The sequence below is a fragment of the Leptosomus discolor genome, chromosome 9 (assembly GCF_034619465.1).
Source record: "Leptosomus discolor isolate bLepDis1 chromosome 9, bLepDis1.hap2, whole genome shotgun sequence".
In the NCBI taxonomy this organism is placed as follows: Eukaryota; Metazoa; Chordata; class Aves; order Leptosomiformes; family Leptosomidae; genus Leptosomus; species Leptosomus discolor.
Genome location: NC_141399.1, coordinates 28,311,150 through 28,331,486, shown reverse-complemented (window position 1 = coordinate 28,331,486; position 20,337 = coordinate 28,311,150). Strand labels below are relative to the sequence as shown.

General features: G+C 46.8%; 1 protein-coding gene across 1 annotated transcript; it reads left to right on the top strand.

Annotated features, from left to right (window-relative positions):
* Positions 1–207: 207 nt before the first annotated feature.
* On the top strand, positions 208–18,788 carry IL13RA2 (interleukin 13 receptor subunit alpha 2). Its single transcript, XM_009950424.2, has 9 exons — positions 208–551; positions 9,768–9,919; positions 12,062–12,215; positions 12,673–12,793; positions 14,589–14,773; positions 15,920–16,074; positions 16,933–17,077; positions 17,742–17,844; positions 18,746–18,788. The coding sequence occupies exons 1-9, from the start codon at positions 281–283 to the stop codon at positions 18,786–18,788; spliced, it is 1,329 nt and encodes a 442-aa protein (XP_009948726.2). The 5' UTR covers positions 208–280.
* Positions 18,789–20,337: the final 1,549 nt, after the last annotated feature.

Here is a 20,337-nt window from a genome sequence, read left to right as displayed (position 1 = left end):
TGTCTGTTTATTGGATAAGGCAAGGTGCAGGCATTCTGGGTTGGATGTTTTTTAAATGAAAATGTCATTGGTCCAAGGCTCTTCCTACGGTAGGCAGGTCAGTTGCTCGGCTGCGTCACTCTTTCCACAGAAGATGCGTGGCAGGCTGCTTGGCGACTGAAGTACAGGCTGACATGCCTTCAGAGAACTATTTTAAATGAAGCCAAAGTCATCCATGTGTTGCCATCACCAGAAGTTACAAATAAAAGTCCTCAGGGAAATGATTAATCAGACTTGGTAAATGAGTAAAAATGCCCTTGTTGTCAGTCCTTCTGCTCACCCTGCAGAGGGAATACCAGGGCCTCACCAATGTGCTGAAGCTTTTCAACTCCGCTTTATTTCTCCAGCCTCATTGCACGTGTGCCGCAGGACCGCTTTTCTGACGCTGCACATCTTCCAGTGGGAACCCTCGACATCCTACCTCCGAATGGCTCTTTGGCAGCTTTATGCTCTCCCTGTGGCGCTGGTGTGGGGATGCATGGCGTCCTCCTTCTCCTCCTACTACACTACAGGTAAAGCCTGCCGTGCTGTTCAAGTCGCTGCCTAATGTGTGCTTCACATTAACTTGGGCACTTTATGAAGTTAGTCCTCTAGCTGGAGCTTTTCTTGTGTGTATTACAGCAAGTGGCTGATTTATAAACCTGTAATCAATTGTGTAAACTCATTGTGTGTTTAGTGGATGTATTTTCTGAGTAACTTCAAAAGGAGCAGAAACTGCCTCTGGTGCACAGCAAATTTATTGTTTGATATAGAGTTAATATAAATACCACTTGGATACATATATGCTCCTGAGTATGCTCCCATCTGGACAGACTGTGCTAGGTGTAAGAAACACACGGCTTATTCATATTTGAAGAATAATACTTTTTTTCTGAAAAACTATTGCTCTGCGAGCTATCATCCATGGCAATGGCACTTCAAGCATCCTTTGCTTCAAGCCCTGTCTTGGTTTGAAAAAGACAGGTGTCTGTGGAGGAAGGCAGGAGCCTCCCTTGAAATGGAGAGTGCAACCCCCTTCCCTCCAAACTATTATAATTTTGAAATTAACGGGCCTTCAGGCAAAGATATGGGGAATAGGAATAACAGTTCTTTACTAATATATATATATATATATAACACAAGGCAGGGAAAAAACAAACAACCCACTGGTTTACACTGACAGAGTCAGGAATACAACCTGACACCCTGTTAGGGTGGCAGTAGCAGTCCGATAAGATGCTGGCTGCAGTCCTCCTGAAGTGATGGGTGTAGTTCTGTGGAAGCAGCAATCAGGTAAAAGAGTCTGGTCTTCCTCCGAAGGTCCAGTGGTCGGCAGGTAGCTCTCGTCCTCTGGAACTCAGGTGGGGGGAAAAGCTCCTCTGGGAATCCAGTGGAAGAAAGGCTGCTAGGGTGTTCAAAATCTCCGTTTTTATTTGGCATGGACTGCTTGGCTCCTTCCCCCCCCCTCCCCGGGCGGAGCATCTCACAATGGGATGGGGAGTCGTGAGGCAGTTCCTTGATGGGCCATTAACAGGAGATAGCCCAGGAGCGAGTTACCGATGGGTCAGGCGATAAGGCATTGTTGTGCCCATTGACAGGAGATAGTCCAGAGGGGGGGAGGCAGGGAGCACCGCCCCACCTGGTCTCAACAGCTCCTGAAGATGGTAATAGAATATATTTTTTTCTTTTGGCACATTTTACACTGTAACCCAGGACATAATCCACCCCTTATTCTATTACCATCTGCACCATACCCAACCCAATGCCCCCTTACAGATACATATATACATATATACACAATGAAACGTTACACAGAGTTCTCACTTAAAATTAGGTCTCCTTGTGGTACACAACGGGTTTCCCCATTTTTCTGCATTACCCACCAAGTGTAACCAGGTCCTTGAGCAAAAACAACCCCACGGAGGGGTGTGCCTTTGCCTGATGTGGGATTAATCCAAACAGTCTTTCCTAACATACCTCTCGTGTGTACCACAGGGACTTTATCTCCGTCCACTGTGTGCAAGGGTCCAGACTGGGCGGGACCAGCTCGATTGATGGACCCTCGGGTATTGACCATCCAGGTGGCCTTTGCTAAGTTCAGTTCCCAATTTTTGAAAGTCCCCCCTCCAAGTGCTTTTAGGGTAGTCTTAAGTAGCCCATTGCACCGTTCAACTTTCCCGGCAGCTGGTGCATGATAAGGGATATGATATATCCATTCGATTCCATGTTCTCTGGCCCAAGTGCTTATGAGGCTGTTCTTGAAATGTGTCCCGTTGTCTGACTCGATTCTCTCAGGGGTGCCATGTCTCCAAAGAACTTGCTTTTCCAGGCCCAAGATGGTGTTCCGGGCAGTAGCATGAGGCACAGGGTAGGTCTCCAGCCACCCAGTGGTTGCTTCCACCATGGTCAGCACGTAGCGCTTGCCTTGACGGGTTTGGGGAAGAGTGATGTAGTCAATTTGCCAGGCTTCTCCATACCTGTACTTTGACCATCGTCCACCGTACCACAGAGGCTTTACCCGCTTGGCCTGCTTGATCGCAGCGCAGGTCTCACAGTCTTGGATAACCTGGGAGATACTGTTCATGGTTAGATCCACCCCTCGGTCCCGTGCCCATTTATAAGTGGCCTCTCTGCCTTGATGGCCTGAGGCATCATGGGCCCATCGAGCTAAGAACAACTCTCCTTTATGTTGCCAATCTAAGTCTATCTGGGACACCTCTATTTTTGCAGCCTGATCTACCTGTTCATTGTTACGATGTTCTTCATTAGCCCGACTCCTGGGGACATGAGCATCTACATGACGGACCCTCACAGGTAGCTTCTTTACCCGAGTGGCAATATCTTTCCACTCATCAGCAGCCCAAATTGGTTTTCCCCTACGCTGCCAGTTGGCCTTATTCCACCTTTCCAGCCAGCCCCACAGAGCATTGGCTACCATCCACGAATCAGTATAAAGGTAGAGCTTTGGCCACTTTACCCCCAGGAACTGGATCTCTCGGGCAGGTCCCTTGACTTTGCTCTTCTTGATGGCAAAACCAGCTTCCAGGAGAATCTGGATGATCTTCTCTCCTTTCCCAAATACTTCCTTTGCTGTGTTCCCCCACACAATGATGTCATCGATGTACTGCAGATGTTCCGGAGCTTCACCCTTTTCCAGTGCAGCCTGGATCAGTCCATGGCAGATGGTGGGACTGTGCTTCCACCCCTGGGGCAGTCGGTTCCAGGTGTACTGTACCCCCCTCCAGGTGAAGGCAAACTGAGGCCTACATTCTGCTGCCAGAGGAATGGAGAAAAAAGCATTTGCAATGTCAATAGTGGCATACCACTTTGCTGCCTTGGACTCCAGCTCGTACTGGAGTTCCAGCATGTCCGGCACGGCAGCGCTCAATGGTGGAGTCACTTCATTCAAGCCACGATAGTCCACAGTCAATCTCCATTCTCCGTCAGACTTGCGCACAGGCCAAATGGGGCTGTTGAAGGGTGAGTGGGTCTTGCTGACCACCCCTTGACTCTCCAGCTCGCGGATCATTTTGTGGATGGGCATCGCGGCATCTCGATTCGTCCGATACTGCCGGCGGTGCACTGTCGAGGTGGCAATTGGCACTTGTTGCTCTTCCACCTTCAAGAGTCCTACTGCAAATGGGTTTTCTGATAGTCCGGGCAAGGTGTTCAATTGCCTAATGCTCTCTGCCTCCACAGCAGCTATCCCAAATGCCCACCTGAGACCTTTTGGGTCCTTGTAATAGCCGTTCCGGAGGAAGTCTATGCCCAGAATGCACGGGGCCTCTGGGCCAGTCACAATCGGATGTTTCTGCCACTCCTTCCCAGTAAGGCTCACCTCGGCTTCCAACAGAGTCAATTGCTGCGATCCCCCCGTTACCCCGGCAATGGAAACAGGTTCTGCCCCCACATGTCCCGATGGCATTAGGGTACACTGCGCACCAGTATCAACTAACGCTTTGTATTTTTGTGGCTCTGACGTGCCAGGCCATCGGATCCACACTGTCCAAAATATCCGGTTTTCCCGTGCCTCTCCCTGGCTAGAGGCAGGGCCCCTCTAGCACTGGTTACCATTCCCTTCCTGGACATACATACTAGAGGTTCCTTCAAGGGGATCTGTCAGATCATCCTCCCTTCTGTAATATCTGGCAGCTCGGTCCTGGGAGGTTGAGGCTACCTTCACTTTAGTGTTACTCCCCCGGTTAGTGTTTCCCTCCTTGAGTTGACGCACCCGTGCTGCCAGGACAGAAGTGGGTTTCCCATCCCACCTTCCCATGTCTTCCCCATGGTCGCGCAGGAAGTACCATAGCTCAGCTCGTGGGGTGTACCCTCTCCCTCTAGCTGGGGGACGTTGGGCTCCGACTTTGGGGCCTGTGACTTGTACCGGTGCCAAATGGGAACTGCTCCTCCTCACCTCCTGCTTTATTTCCCTCATCTCCTCTTGTAGGCTCTTAATCACAGCAGAAACGTTAGCCTGCATTGGGCCATTGATCATGCTTTCAAAATTTCTAAGCTTGCTCGTGACAGAACCCACTGTCTCTCGGTCGTTATCTGCATTAATCATTGCAATGAAGGTGGAGTATTCGGATGGCCCTAGATTTGCCAGATTCCACAACATTTGCCCTGTGCACCTGACTTTGTCAGGGTCATTACCATGCTGTCCATCCCTCCCAAAGAGTACCTCCAATACTGCCACTTCTCTCAGCTGCTGGATCCCTTCCTCAAGGGTCTTCCAGCGCATTCTATGATGGTGCTCCTGCATTCTCTCTCTGTGGACAAACCTCTCTCTCACACTCATTAAAAGCCGCTCCCAGAGGGAAAGGGTCCCTGGCTCCCTTACAAATACCAGATTGACACCTGAGTCCTGAGTCAAGGGTCCCAAATTCCTTGCCTCACTGCCATCCAGTTGCACACCCGTACCCATAAGGTCCCAGACCCGAAGTAACCAGGTTGTAAAAGCCTCACGCCCCCGCCGTACGATGTCTTTGTGCAGATTACGGAGACTGTCGTACGTCAGGGACTCTGTGATTATCTCAACCACTGGCTCGCCTGCAGGTTCTGAGGGCCCTCCTTTCTTAACTGAGTGGTCTGATTTCATCTTAGATTTCCTCGTTTCCACAGGGGCGACTGCTGCTGGCTCTGACTGCCCTTGCGTTTCAGCTGGAACCTGGACGGTTGTAACGTCTGTGGGTTCTACTGCTGCACCATTAGACTCTCCCTCTTCAAGGCAGGAGGAGGGATTCCCAGCAGCTGAGAGAATGCACTCCTTCAGCATCTGGCCCATCTCACGTATCTCCTTCACCCAATCCGAGTGGTTCATTTCTGATGTGAGCTGTGAGGCAGGGTCAGATTCTGGAGCAGCATTCCTAGTCAGGGTAGTTATCCAAGCCAATCTCCCCTGATCTCTGAATACTGAATAAAACAGGATTATCAGCAACACCAGCCACTGTATGATATCATTAGCACTTAGGAAAGCTCTGAATCCTTCGAAAACTGGTGGAGTAGACCCAAAGAGCTGGGTTAGGGGTTGGGAGAAAGTTTCTCCCGGTGTCATTTCCTCACAGTAGGTACCATTATTAAAGTAACCCCAAAAGCATACATTTAGTGTTTGATAGCTCCGAATCCATGTGCCCGCCTTCCAGAGGAAGTTAATAAGCCATGAATTCCTCACCTTATTAATCCATAAAACAAACTGGATAACAGTCACGGTAGCCTTAGTTATAGGACCCATGTTTAGATAAGGGCCTGCAAATGGGAGAAATACAGCCACCACCACATGCCACACGAACCGGGATAAGCTAGCCCACATGATGCCACTTAACAAGGAATCTATATCCAACGCACAAGAACCGTTATTCCTTTTATCTCTCGATGCCCTCGGGCCCCACGTTGGGCGCCAAAATCTGTCTTGGTTTGAAAAAGACAGGTGTCTGTGGAGGAAGGCAGGAGCCTCCCTTGAAATGGAGAGTGCAACCCCCTTCCCTCCAAACTATTATAATTTTGAAATTAACGGGCCTTCAGGCAAAGATATGGGGAATAGGAATAACAGTTCTTTACTAATATATATATATATATATAACACAAGGCAGGGAAAAAACAAACAACCCACTGGTTTACACTGACAGAGTCAGGAATACAACCTGACACCCTGTTAGGGTGGCAGTAGCAGTCCGATAAGATGCTGGCTGCAGTCCTCCTGAAGTGATGGGTGTAGTTCTGTGGAAGCAGCAATCAGGTAAAAGAGTCTGGTCTTCCTCCGAAGGTCCAGTGGTCGGCAGGTAGCTCTCGTCCTCTGGAACTCAGGTGGGGGGAAAAGCTCCTCTGGGAATCCAGTGGAAGAAAGGCTGCTAGGGTGTTCAAAATCTCCGTTTTTATTTGGCATGGACTGCTTGGCTCCTTCCCCCCCCCTCCCCGGGCGGAGCATCTCACAATGGGATGGGGAGTCGTGAGGCAGTTCCTTGATGGGCCATTAACAGGAGATAGCCCAGGAGCGAGTTACCGATGGGTCAGGCGATAAGGCATTGTTGTGCCCATTGACAGGAGATAGTCCAGAGGGGGGGAGGCAGGGAGCACCGCCCCACCTGGTCTCAACAGCTCCTGAAGATGGTAATAGAATATATTTTTTTCTTTTGGCACATTTTACACTGTAACCCAGGACAAGCCCTCAAGCACCTCTTTGCTGCACCGCATCTGCCAGCTGGCCCCCCCCGCCCAGCCTTTTGGGCCTCTGGTAGCTGGGACTGCACCCAAAAGCTTTGAGGTCTGGCCTCCCTGCCATAGCTGGTCATGATGGAGAGGTGAAAACTTGGCCAGGAGGGCACTGAGAGGCTCCAAACCTTGCCAGCCAGCACAGACAGAAAGCAGCCAGCAAACACGCTGCCACACCAAGCAAAGCAGCATTGCCTTTAAAATGGGCTTCTCAAAACATGAAAGTTGCCTGCACCTCTCTGATGAACATGGAGAAGTGCAGAAACAGGTGTGGGGGGGCACCTAGCAGGCTGCTGTTTTTCCATTGGCAAAATAGGCAGAAAAGTGCAAAACCTGGTGCTGCTTGCACCACCTAAGGCACTGCATGGCATGGGGTGAGGCAGTGGGAGTCAGCTGGGGATGAGCAGGAGGTTTGTCATCAAAGCTGTGATGTTTGAGGAGCGTGCACAGCTGTCTAGCCAGCACATCATTACGTGACTCACCACCATGCAAATCGAGTAGAGAAGGTGTTGAGTGTGTTCTCCATGGAACATTCAAGAGCATCTTTCCTTCAAGACTGGATAATGAAATAGAGTTTTTCTAGTTCTCTGTTCTGTATGAATGACATGATTGTGACTGGTTTGTCATGTAATAATATGAAAACAAGAAGCTGCAAGAGGCAGTGCTGACTTTTAAAAGCCAATCAAATCCAGGAATGCAAGCCACATCCCAAAAAGAAGCTTTTTTTCATTCTCTCTTGAAATCTAGTCAAAATTTATTTTGCGGGAATTCTTGTTTGCAGTTGTGTTGCAATTGTTTTGAAAAAATATTACTGCTCAGGATGGAAACAAATTTCAGAGCATTATTGTTTCCAGTCAGATATTCTTTTTTTGACCCATTTAATTCTCTATTGACAGCTTTTCACCAGGCTCGTGACAAAGGCTGGTAGCCTTTTCTTCCTTGTTTGCATAGCTGCAAGGTTCAGCATTTATCCACTCAGGAGGAGCTTCCTGAGTGCAGGAGAGTTTAGCTCACATCCCTGCCAGCAGATCTCCTCAGCCAGCCTGTTAGGGAAATTAATGCATGCCAGTCACCATAACAGGGTTCGACTTTAGGACATGGTGCGCTGGCGATGTGGCACTGGCCCTGGCGCGCTGGCGATGTGGCACTGGCCCTGGCAGGCTCTCAGCCCGGGCTGGCTGGTGGGAGTAACACCCCTTTGCCTTTTCCCCTCCTGCCTCCTCGGCACAGCTATGAATGGTCTTTCCTGACAAGCCACTCATTCATTTTTTACCTGCTTCAGCTCTTCAAGTGTCATTCCCACAGACTTGCTGTCCCCCATGCTGCTTTTCCCTTTCCTGGAGCTTTTGTGGAGGTGGGTGAGATGCCCTCACCTTGCCGCTGCTTCCATCTCTGATGGTTTCCAAGAGCGCAGCTTGAGCTCTCTTTGTACAGGCAGAGCTGCCTGTGCCCCCATTGTGCCTCCTCTGCCCAAGCTGGGTAATTGTGCCTGCCATAGCACAGCAATGTTAGACCCTTGCCTCCTGTGGGAACATGGGGCTGCTGAATGCAAGATATTGTACATGCAGGGCTGTGCCCCATTGCCCCTGGAGCTGGAGCAACCCCACCACCTCCCTCTGAACGCAAGCTGCATTCATCGGACTCACAGCTGGTGGTAGGAAGAGTGTTTTACTTGTTACATTGAAAAACACATAAAATCTAATTTTTCTCCAAATTTTTTAAGTCTATTTATCCTTGCACCAACGCCTCCCTAAATACATTGACATGTTATCCTACTTTGCCATCTAATGTAACAACAAAACTCCCATGGAGCTTTATGTGCTGGGAAAAGTGGCATCTTATGACTGCAGCCTGCATGTGTTTCATTTGGGAGAGGTTCCTAGAAAAAATAAATCCTCCAACAATGTTCTCTGCAAACTTTCCAAGGAGCACATTAAAGTTTGATTTATATCACTGTCTTCCACTGAAAGATATTGTCAGGGTCTGCTTTCATGATGGATTAATTTAAAATAAAAAGAAGGAAAAAATTGTGCGAATCTTGATGAAGACATGAAAAAGGTGGCAGAGAAGCCAGTGACCTGGAGGCCAGACTCAGAGAAGCAGTGGAAATACTGGACTGACACTGCCAGGAGATGGGCTCCAAATCACCATGAAAGAAGTGTATCATGCAATGAATATGTAGAAACCCAAATGGATAACCTCACCTCTAGACAGTGGAGAAAAATGACCTTAGATGTTACAGAAATTGACTTAGTTTGAACTAATAAAACTGGATAACCAAACAGCTTTCATCATGTGAATCACAGCTCCATACAAAGCTGGGCTTTTAGGAAGTATGGAATACATCCATAATATATGCTGATTTATCACATATGCCAGCACCTTACAATAGCCAGATTGACTGTAAAAAAAAAAATCACAGTTTTGTATAGCTGATACATGTCCAAAATATGAATGATTTTAACTCTCTGCTTTTCTGCTTCTCTATGTTTTTTGTCTTGGTTTTTCATTAATCTTTAATATACTTGAAAAGAATATTTAAAGCAATACGGGTGATTTGTGTCTGTTACCGTTAAGGAATATAAATTTCCCTGACAGCATGCTTGGACCTGTCATGCTATGTTGGTGTACATGCCAAACACAATGTTTGCAAGGGTACTTGTCCTGACAGTTGGTAAATATAATGAGCTGAAAGTAAGAAAATAGAGGATTTGAAAGATCATCCCAGGACAGTCGTTTTGCTTAAAACATCTTGAAAGAGAGTGTCAAAGATGTGACATTCTTTATGGCTTTTCAATGGTCCTTGAGTGTTTTCTCTGAACATCAGCAGAACCTGTTTTTTTGGGTGGTGAGCAGGAGTGGACCTTGTGTGTGTTTGTAGAGAACAGGCTATTAAACAACCAGGGCTGGACCTGGACCAGCAGTGCTTCCCTCTACATCCAGCAGCTGCATTGGTCATCTCATCAAATGTCACAGCTTTTTTTTCTTTGTTTCCTTTACCTTGACACTCTTTTTTGCCCCCTGCTTTGTTTTCAATTTAGTTGCTTCTCCACAAGACCTTCAAATCACTGATCCTGGACTCTTAGGTTCTCTCGATATAGAGTGGAAACCTCCACCCAATGTACAAACCTTCAATGAATGCACAGTAAAATACAAGTTTGAATACCGCAACACTGGTGACAGAGACTGGAAGGTAAGAGAAAGCACGGTTTAAGCCTCTAAAATCCAGGGTATTGTTCTGTTGTTAGTTCCTGCATAGGTTTATATTTGCATTTCAAGGAGGAGTGGTACCAAAGCAGTTACAGCTGTCCATGAGAAAAGCCAGACTGTTCCAGCGATTTGAATCTTTTGCCAGATGGGAATGTATCTTGAAACATAACAGCCGCAGCAGTCAGAGAAGGGGCTATTTCTGTCAGAGGGTGTTGTGCTTTCTGCCAAAAATAATCCAATAATATCTAGCTAACATTCCTCATTGTAAAAGGCACTACGCATTTTAGAAAGTTTTTATGGGGCTTGAAATGAAACTCAGTGTCAACAGATCCTTAGGGATGCAAAGTGGGAATAAATAAAAGATTGAATTTCATTAATTGCCCTAATGCTGTAACATTCCCTTTATCCAAAAGGGTGTTTTCATTACCATTTCCTTTTGTCTTTTAGATATGGTTGACTCTAATTGAGCTCTATGATAAAATTGACAGTCTTGTTAATGTGTAGCAGGGCAATAGACAGGCACAGTACAGGAAGGGTTGTAGGATATATTTTAGGAGTACTTAGAAGATGAAAGCTGCTGCAGAGTTAGGAAGGTAAATGGAGTGGAGAGAGGAGAAACCCAGCAGTAGACTGTTTGGTTGGCACAAGGTACTGAAGAGCGCATGAAAAATACACTGAGGATGTCTCCCAACAACCCAAAACACAGACTGGTGTCCTTGAAACAAAGGGAGATACTTTTGCACGATCCTAAAGCAGGAGTGCTAGAAAGCTTGCCAGCTCAAGAGACCAGGGAGAGAGAGAAGGAGAAGTCACATTGGGTTAGCAGTGCTGTGGACCCGAGCCTCTTGCTGAGAATGGTTTCCACATGTCCTGTGTGAGCCAGTCATCCGCTTCATCCGCCTGAGGCAGCAAAGCCAGGCTGCGCTCAGCCACCATGCAAATGGGTTTTGGCCCAGCCATCCCATGGGAGCCTGCAGAGGTGGAAAAGCATGGTGCCTCCCACCCTATTTCAGCTATGGATTGCAATCATGAGGGCATGGAAAGGGGCTTTTTGACCTGACATCAGTCATGATGCATGTTACATGCCCAGCCATGCAGCAGTGTGCAGCTCTGCAGATTCTTCTATGATGATTTTAACTGGCATTTAAAAAGTATGAAGGAAAAAAATGCAGTTTTAAAAAAACATGTCAGAATTCCCTAAATCACAAGTAATAAAAGTGTCTTATACAAGGCAGATCTAAAAATTAGGAAAAAAAAAAAATCACCTCTGGTACCTTGCCAAAACCTTGCCCCCAGATAGAGTCACAAAGAAGAGTCAATCTGAAAAAAATACATGAGACATCAGCAGAAGCAAGAGTCATCGATGTCAGTTAGAAACACATGGCTCAACACGCTCTTACACTCTGGGACTGCTGACAAAAAGCCTGACTGTGGGCTCTGCCATTGCAGCTCCCGCTGCAGCACATGTATGTGTTTTTCAGCACATTACTTCTGTCCTGCTTGGGCTAACGCGACACCCTCTCTCTTTTGTTGTTTATTGTAATACTTGTCAACTTATCTTTCCCTTGCATAAAGTAAGAGGGAATAAGTCTGAGAGGAAAAAAAAGAAAGAAAAGAAAAGAAAAATCTTCGGAGGGAGTGCTCAAAAAATCCCACAAAGGGCTAAGCCCAGTGGGATGTGGTGGTGAGCCCGCGCTGCACTTCCTCACTGCTGCTCCATCCTTGCAGGGTTTTGTTGTGCTTCCCATGGGAACCACCAGTTACAAGACTCATTGTTTCTTCTGTTTCTGATGATCTCAGGTCATGAACAAGTGCCTTTTATCTGGATTTACAGTAGTATCCTCATCAGACCCTCCCTGGTGCTCCTGGCTGGTGGGGATCCCTTGAACCATAGTCTGCTCTGTCTTGTCATTGGAGTGGAGGAACCCAAAGCCAGCGAGGCTGGGCGGAGCAGGTGGTACAGAAGTGCTAGAGAAGCACTGGGCAGGAGAAGCAGGACATAAATGCAAAGAAACATTAAAGTGCACGAATGAGCCTACTCATAGCTAGAGCGGGAGCAATTGTAGCTAATTCTGCAGCCCACTTAGCGACAAAAGAGATGCTTATAAAGTCTTCTTTCAACCAGGTTATTTTTACTAGCAAGCTAAAATTCAGAGCTGGATTTGACCTCAGCAGGACTGCTGAAGTGAAGGTACAGACACTGCTCGAAGGACGGTGTACCAATGACGTGGAGGTGCAAAGTGACTGGATTTATGCTACTTTTCAGGTCCCATTGCAAGGTTAGGAGCAGCCTTCGGTATCTGGTGCAGTTTTGCACTTTGCATGAGCCTGTTGCATGAACCATTGCTGGCCTGAGGGTTGCTGGATAGATAAGCCATTGCAGGGCTTGTTGAGGTATAAGACACCAGAGCATCTCTGTTTCCACTGGCTGTGGTTGTGCTTAAGGGATACCTGGGGCTCGTTTCCTTCTGCCCGTACCTCAGCTCTGCTGGGTTGCCCTGCACAAACTCCACTGCTGAATGAAAAGGTCAGTTGTGCATCTTTCTGCTCTAAGTACAGGCTTTTATAGGAAACAGAGCACTTGGCAGCAAAACTATCTAATAATGGTGACTGGCCTTTTTTTCCTTTTTTGTCTTTCAACCGCAGCACACAATTGTTCAAAGATGTAAAAAGATACTGCTGCTGAGCCTGACTGCTATGTTGCTAAGTAGTCGTTATTTCCTTCTCATTTGACAGGAAAACTGGAATCAGAGGTTCAGAATTTCCACTGCATCTATCATGACTGGGAATACCTCAAGTGCACTTGGCAACCAGGTCTCCTCGCTCCTCATGGCGTACGTTATGGACTATATTATTGGTATGTATCAGCAAAATAGAAAAACATCCAGGCAGCAATCAAGTGAACCTCTCAGAGTACTAAAATGCCATGGCAAATATGCTTTTATGGTTGGCAATGCTATTACACAATTAATCTGGAATAAGCAGGAATAATGCTCCAAGCAACATGTGCTTAGTGGTGAGGAAATACCAAATCTCTGCTTCTTTTCTTAAAATCAGACTTGTGCTGACCTTCTACAAAGTCCTGTCTCCCTTCCTCCTTTCCCTTTTCTTCACCCCCATGGAGTGCTTTCTGCATGTTGTCCATCGTGAAGCCCTGTGCTTTCCGTTTGCTGAACGTACCCAGATCATTCTAGCTGCACATTTCCCTTGGTCACACTGCAGGACAGGATTCAGCAGGAGGTTACCAACTTAGTGAACCCTATACAAAGAGCGGGGCTTCTTGGCAACTCACAGTTTCAGTCTTCAAGTATATTTTTACAGCCTTAGCACATCTCATACAAGGAAACACTCTGCCAAAAGGTAGTAATAATGCATGTTTCTCAGTTGTTTCTTTTATACGGCTGCCTAATGATTCTGCTCTGCAATAAAAACAAAGCTAGACTTAGTGTGTTTGGACAAAGTAAGTGCTGTATTTGTGCTTTGATTCCTGTGATACTGTGGTAAATATCCTAGTTAGGAAATCATTTGGTTTCATGCCTTTGGGCTACGAGTAGAAAACCATAGCTGCTTTTTAAAAATAGTTTCCATGTAGCTCTTGGAAATCATCTCGATTTAAAACTGTTTCACTAACTACAAAGGTCTGCTTGAAGGAAACCATGGAAATTCATTATTTGTTCCTAAAAAACCCAAACCAACTCAAAACCCCAAAACTCCCACCCTTATTTAAATGCCTGTAACAAAACCAGGCATTTGGATCTGGGTCCCGTTGTATAACGAGAGTGGGTGGGAACACACTGTGAGTTAATTTTTATAGCTCTACCACATGAAGTTTTCCCCCCAAATATAACATGCTGTGCAGGGAGACTTTCATTAGGTGTAGAGTACAGAGGCTAGATTCAGCATCCCCTCAAGGGCACTACCCTTAAAAGGTAACATGAAACACCATTTAGTATTTCCAGGATGGGACCAGCAGCTAAGCTTTGGAGAGTGGCTCTCAAAGACAGGAGGCAGTTTGAGAGAACAGGGTTGTGGCTGCACATTAGCTAATAACCAGCAAACCTCCTCCTCTCTCCCACCCCTGGGTTTTCTTTACATGCCCATGTAGACGCATGGGACCTACCCGCCATCAGCCGTAGCAGCTTGTTAACACTCATTACATTCATGGCATATGTCACTTGCCACAAACCACTGCATTTTGGCTTGGGAGGGGACCTTTCTGCAGCTCAGAGTTGGTGGCTGATGGTGCCCTAAGTGCTCCATGGGAGGACGGGTGTCTCTGGGAGTAGGGGCCAGATTCTGCCTCAACTCCACTCACACAGTGGCACCTTATGAGGCCTCTTGTGTTCCAGGAATGGGCTTGAGGAAAAGCTGACACAACGTGCAAACTAACCTGGGAAGCCATCTGGGCATGTTGATTTGTTGGTTTGGTTTTTTCCTTCACTTATCCCATAGCAGGAGTCCAGGTGATCGATGCATAACACTGTGCTCTGGACCACTTGCAAAAGGCAAAGAGTGGGTAGGACATAGGTGATACTTGAGGCTTAGGTCCCATCTTAAAAAAAAAAAAAAAAAAAAAAAAAAAGCCTTACCCAAGTAGTGACTGCCATTGCTTTGGTTATGTTTTTCTTTCTGTTTTCCTAATACACCACCAGGTACGAGGGGCTGGGCCACGCAGTGCAATGTGTTGACTATATTCAGGATCACGGTATAAACATCGGCTGCATATTACAAAATCTGACCCAGGCAGAATATAAGGATCTGAGCATTTGTGTCAATGGTTCGGCGGCAGCCACTCTGCTACGGCCGTTGTACGTCACCCTTCGCCTTCACAACCTAGGTAACACTGGCAGGAAAGCAGCAGGGCTCTGGGGACCTGCATGGCCACCACGCACCCAGGGCTCACACCTTGCATGAGGGGGCTCAAATGAATGTGTGCTCTTTTAGATGGGCAACTGTAATGTGTCTGGTTGGATTTCCCCCTGGAGAATGGGCTGTGGCATGTGCCACACAGGACTTCAGTTTCCAACAGTGGTTGCAGGCTAGCAACACCACTCAGCACCCACCCTGGAAGGTCAATGGTCGCCTCCAAGTGCTGCACTTGACAGATAAACAACTTGGGACATGAATGGTCTCCTGGGCAGATGGCAGAGCAGCTATGGGTTTTTTGGCTCTAGCAGCACTGCCACAGAGATGGCTTCATTTACTCATGCTGGAAATGAAACTGCTGCTCTGCTCCCGCAAGCACAAGAGAGATCTTTGGGCTTTGCCATTCAAACCAAGCTAAGGGCTGGGGAGAAGTGAGTGCAAGGTGTCATGGGGTCTGCCAGAGCAAAGGTGGATTTCAAACCCATCAGAGACAGGGAAAGAAAGCAAAGCACAGCATAATGTATAACCCAATACATGTACTTGCTCTTTATTGTGGGCACTTACCATGCTGATACATTTACCCACATGTAAATGTCAGGGGGATAAATAGCTAGTCCTCCACACTGCTAGCCACTGAGCTAATAAGCAGGATTTCTGGATTCAATTAGTGTGGCCACATGCTTCATGTGTGGCTTTGGGCATCTGACATAAGCTAGAGCCTCTTCTGAGATGGAAAGAGTGTCAGGCCACCCCTGTTGCAGTGTCTCACTGAAGGGGCCAAGGCTGACCTTACAGCACTGGGAGGGCTGGCTGGCTGCATTGCAAGGGGAATGTGCCAAGCACAATGCTCACACCCCAGCACCATTCAAAACCCCTGCACTGCAGCCCAGAGCAAGGACCTAGACAAGCCCACATGCCAAAATAAACAACCTCCCCTCCAGCCTCAGTGGCATCCTGCTCCTGCACGCTGCATTGTGGCTGATAGCAATGGGAGCTCAGAAATGCCATCAACAGGGAAAAGGGACAGAGGTTGGCAATGATTAACAAAAGCCTTTCCCACCAGGAGCTGTTTGATTGCATCTCTTGACCTTCTTTCTTTTTGTTTCCCCTCTTCCAGCAAAGCCCTCACCCCCGAAGCAGCTAGTGGTTTCCATGTCCGCATCTGAGGAGCTCCACGTGGTGTGGAGCCCGCCGGCTGGTGAAACTCCACCGCAGTGCCTGGAGTATGAGGTTCAGCTGGCAGATCAGGGGGAGGCCAAGGCTGCTTGGGTGGTAGGGAAAACACACACCATGCTGCAGGGAAGGGAAGGGGTGAGGGAGCCCTGCCTAATGGCCAGCAGCCGGGAGGCACAATGGAAAATTGGGGTTTGAACTGAGTTGTGGATGGCATGTTATCTGCCCTGTGTGTGGACTGTGCAGAGGTGTTAGCTGGTACTGCTGGTGGAAAATGCTGACCGGCTGTTCAGTTGCATATGTTGATACTTAGCACCCTGACCTCCAGCCATAGCATCTCCTTTAGCAGTAATAGATCCCAGTGCAAGTCTCCGAGCGTTTACTTTCTCAGGCCTCCTGCCTGTTATCTCAGAAAGCTGTCATCATGGAAGTTTAAAAGTTGTTGTGGTTTGTTTTCCTGATTATGGTGGCACAGCTTGGTTCAATGAAACTATAATTCTAATCTCTCCAAAGAAGTGGCCTGGGACACATGTCTTTTATGCATGGTGCTTCTTCCTTGTTCGTTATCCACGTGCAGTTTTGATAGCGAAAATGGCAAGAACTAACTAATTGTAGGGGGCATCTGAAGGACATTTTTTCTTCATTTGCCATATTCTACACAAGTTTTCTTAGCTAATTCAATGAAAGGTTCCATAAATTAACAGGCATAAATCGCAATATACATGATGCCCCCCCCCCCGCCCCCAAATACATGTGTTTTCAGTAGATGCACCTCCACAACCATCTTATTGGCATTAGCTGGTCCAAAACATTATGAGATCATTTAAAACTGCCAAAACATAATCCAAGTGTTTGCAGAGCCTGGAGAGTATGTTCAGAAACATCAAACCATGCCAGAGAGCTACTGGTGGTGGCACGTAATTCCTTGACATTTGCTATTTCTCTTTTCTTTCTCAGTCTGTGTCAACCCAAATGGAGACCACTTTAACAATTTCCAGAGCAAACCAAAGCAGCATTTCATGTGTTCGTGTCAGGGGGAGAACAAGTATTTTCTGTGCTGACCAGGGCTTTTGGAGTGAATGGACACAGGAGTGTTTCTCTGGTATGGAACTCAAAGTAACCAGTGTTTTTTTTACATCCTTTATAAAGCCTGTTTGGGACCAAGCACTGATGGCTGCCATGGGTATCTGCTGGTACCAACACTGGAGGTGGGATCGTGGTTCAGATGCACCCTCAACCTACTCCAGCACAGCCACTCCTACACCTTTGCATCTCCATTACATTTAGCAGGCAAGCCCCAAAATATTAATGCTTCTGCACCAACACCTTTCCCTGCTGCACAAGGACAGCTATGATGGAGGAGTGACTGCTTTGTGAGAAAGGGCACATGGTACTTGGCGTTTCTCTGCAGAGCATCCTCCTGGCTGCCCCACACCACAGAACAGCTCCTTTGCACCCGGTGGGCTCTACAGGGCTGTTCCTGTGTGCACTGGCTCTGCCGCAAGATGCGGAAGGAAGGGAAGAGGCACATAGCAGTGGCTACATATATGTATATATGTATATATATGCAAGATATACGTTACCCTGAAGAAGTATTTTACCCTATACAGTAACATATACCTGGTATATGTCTGTAACAAACAAATAAATATAGGCTAACAAACCTGGACATACAGAGTTTGCATCTGAGCCCAAGCTTTGTGAGAGGTACTATAACCTATTCTGGAGGCTACTGTTTTCTTATTTGCTGTCATTTATCTTTACAGTGTCCAGAAAAGAGGACAAGCAGCTATTTATCCTCATTCCAGTCATTCTGAGTTTGTCAAGTAGCTTCATAATATTTATGTTGACTGGCCAGTGCAAGAAAAGGTAAGCACCAAGGCAGTCTGTCCATGTAATGTCCTTTTACGTGGGTGTTTCAGACTACAGTTATAAATACTAAGACCCAAACATTAATAGATGCTCTAAGATTGGACATCAAACAACAGTTTATTTTCAGGAAACAACCATGTAAGTCTGGCTGTTTCTGATGTGCAGTGCCTCATGACAACCCATACACTCACAGCAGAGACCCAAATCCAGACTGTTTCTGTTAAATGCAGCAGTTGCATGTGTAAATGCATGACCAGCAACATAAATAATGGCATTGTCTTGCCCCAGACTGCTCAGGCAGCAGCAATTTGTACTGGTTGTATTAAAGAAGTGCCATTGTTATGGGCTGAAGCCTCATTCTCTTTGCACTGCAGTCCCAGTTATTTGCACTTACGTCAATGACTGCACGTGGGGGAAGCAGACGCAGTGGATGAATTTGCCCATATCCAAATTATTGGTACTCATGACATTTTCTTCGGGTCTGAAGGATCACTTAGAGAGAACGGATCCCTTGGTAGTGATAACTATTATCTTTTCCTTATGGCCATATAGTGTAAGTAAGTGGGTAGCTTTTCTAATATGCCTTTTAGTGCACCACTGATGAGAGAGAACTGGCCTTAGAAATACTTTTGTGTTGTCCTCAGAGATGAACTAACACCTGTTTGGTAGCTGAATGTGTGGAGTCTGAGACAACACATTCCTTCATCTTTGTTTTGTGTCAGCCTTTCGAATGTTTTGGTTCATGAAATTTGAACAAAGTGTAGATGCTAACATGAAACCTGTGGAAAGCAAATGCTTCCCACATTGACACTGGGATGCAGTGACGGGTGACGGAGATGCTGTAGCATGTCCCCAGCTGTCTCTTAGTGCTGGGAGTAACAGTTTGTGCCCATTTCAGATCCCCAGCCGGAAAGCCATTGCATGCATCAGTAGGATGCTAACTCTGCTTGCAACTGCTGTACTTCTTATGTTTGATGGATTGCTCATAGAACATCATCCCAAGGACAGACGAGAAGCCCTGAGCTTTCTATAGCTCATGTGGGTCTTCCTTATCTGCTGCCATTTATGAGGCTGGTTGTGGCAATTCAAGTCCTCAATGGGCCCAGGAAAACATGGGAGGAGTTTTAAACTGAGTCTGGAGCAAGCTCTTTCTGATAACAGGACAAGGGAGAAAAAGGAAGTAGTGGAAACTGCCATGAATAAAGATAACGCATTGCTCTGTGGGTTTGCTTGGCTTTTTTTTAAGACTCCAGAAATCTATCAAGAGGACACATACCAAAGGGCAACACCTCACACACAATGCTAAGTATAAATGCCTGCATCTAACCACCGTACCCCACCTCGCTCTCACCATGTCTTCCTAGTCCCCAAATACTCAGCCTGCCGAGAGAATCTAAATGCTGAATGTGAGCTACTTGAGCTATTTATTTCATCAACTGACATGCCTTATCTGTTGCAAAGCTGAAGTAGGGAGGCCTTGAGAGAAACTTTTGCTGTGAAAAGGCATGATCACAACTACTGCAAAGGGCAGATGGTTCAGAGGAGAAGTGATTTACTCTGCTAAAGGCAGTGTGAGAACCGGGCATTTTCATTATTGAAGCTGGGCTCTGGCAAGAGTGAGGTAGAACATTGGGACGTTTAGGCGTGTTAAGGAAGGTGGGAGCTGCCGTGGTGGTGGGGCTGTGAAAGGTCTGCCAAAGGAAGGCAAGGGCAGTAACAGCTTTCCATGCTGTGACTTTCCCTGTGGGAGCAGTCAATGGACATTTTCAATTCTGTTACCAGAATTCCACGAAGGACCCAAGATGTTTCCCAACACCATGTATTCAGCTGATGAAATTGCTGCCAGAGTTTTAAGGAATCATTCCCTCTGATGATGATAAAAAAACTTTTTAAAAAATCAGCACTAGATGAGACACTGTCCTCGAAGTCCATTCTGGGTTTTTTTTGGTCAAAGAACTAAGCAACTCAAACCCAGAGGTTTAGTGTGGTTTCTGAACAACCCAGAAAACATATGTTCTTGCAGGAGCATTTATTCAAAGTGGGAGTTTCTAGTGATCAGTGGAAGCTCAGAGAGAAGATCAAATTTGCATCAATCAGCTATGTAAAGAGCTATGCTAATCCAATCAGGCACAAAACAACACAGCAAGTGCTGTCTTACACATCCAACTCCAAAATTCTTCAATCATTATCAGCTGCTTCCACTGCTAAATGGGCAAAAACCCAATGTTTTTTGGGGAGCAACCAAAGGAGGAAAGCACCAGAAAAAAACGGTCTATGCACAGACAGGAGCAGAAGTGAAGTTTCCTGGTGGTTCTTACTGCAATGAGACACAGCCTCTCCCTCTACTGTCTCCTGGGGCTTCTGGCCAGCCAGCATGGTATGGCTTTACATTTAAAAATACCCGTGAGCATGCAATAGGCATTGAAATGCTTGTTTTACCTTGATGAATGCAGCATTTTAAAATTGGAAAAGGGAGCTGGACCTGGAAGG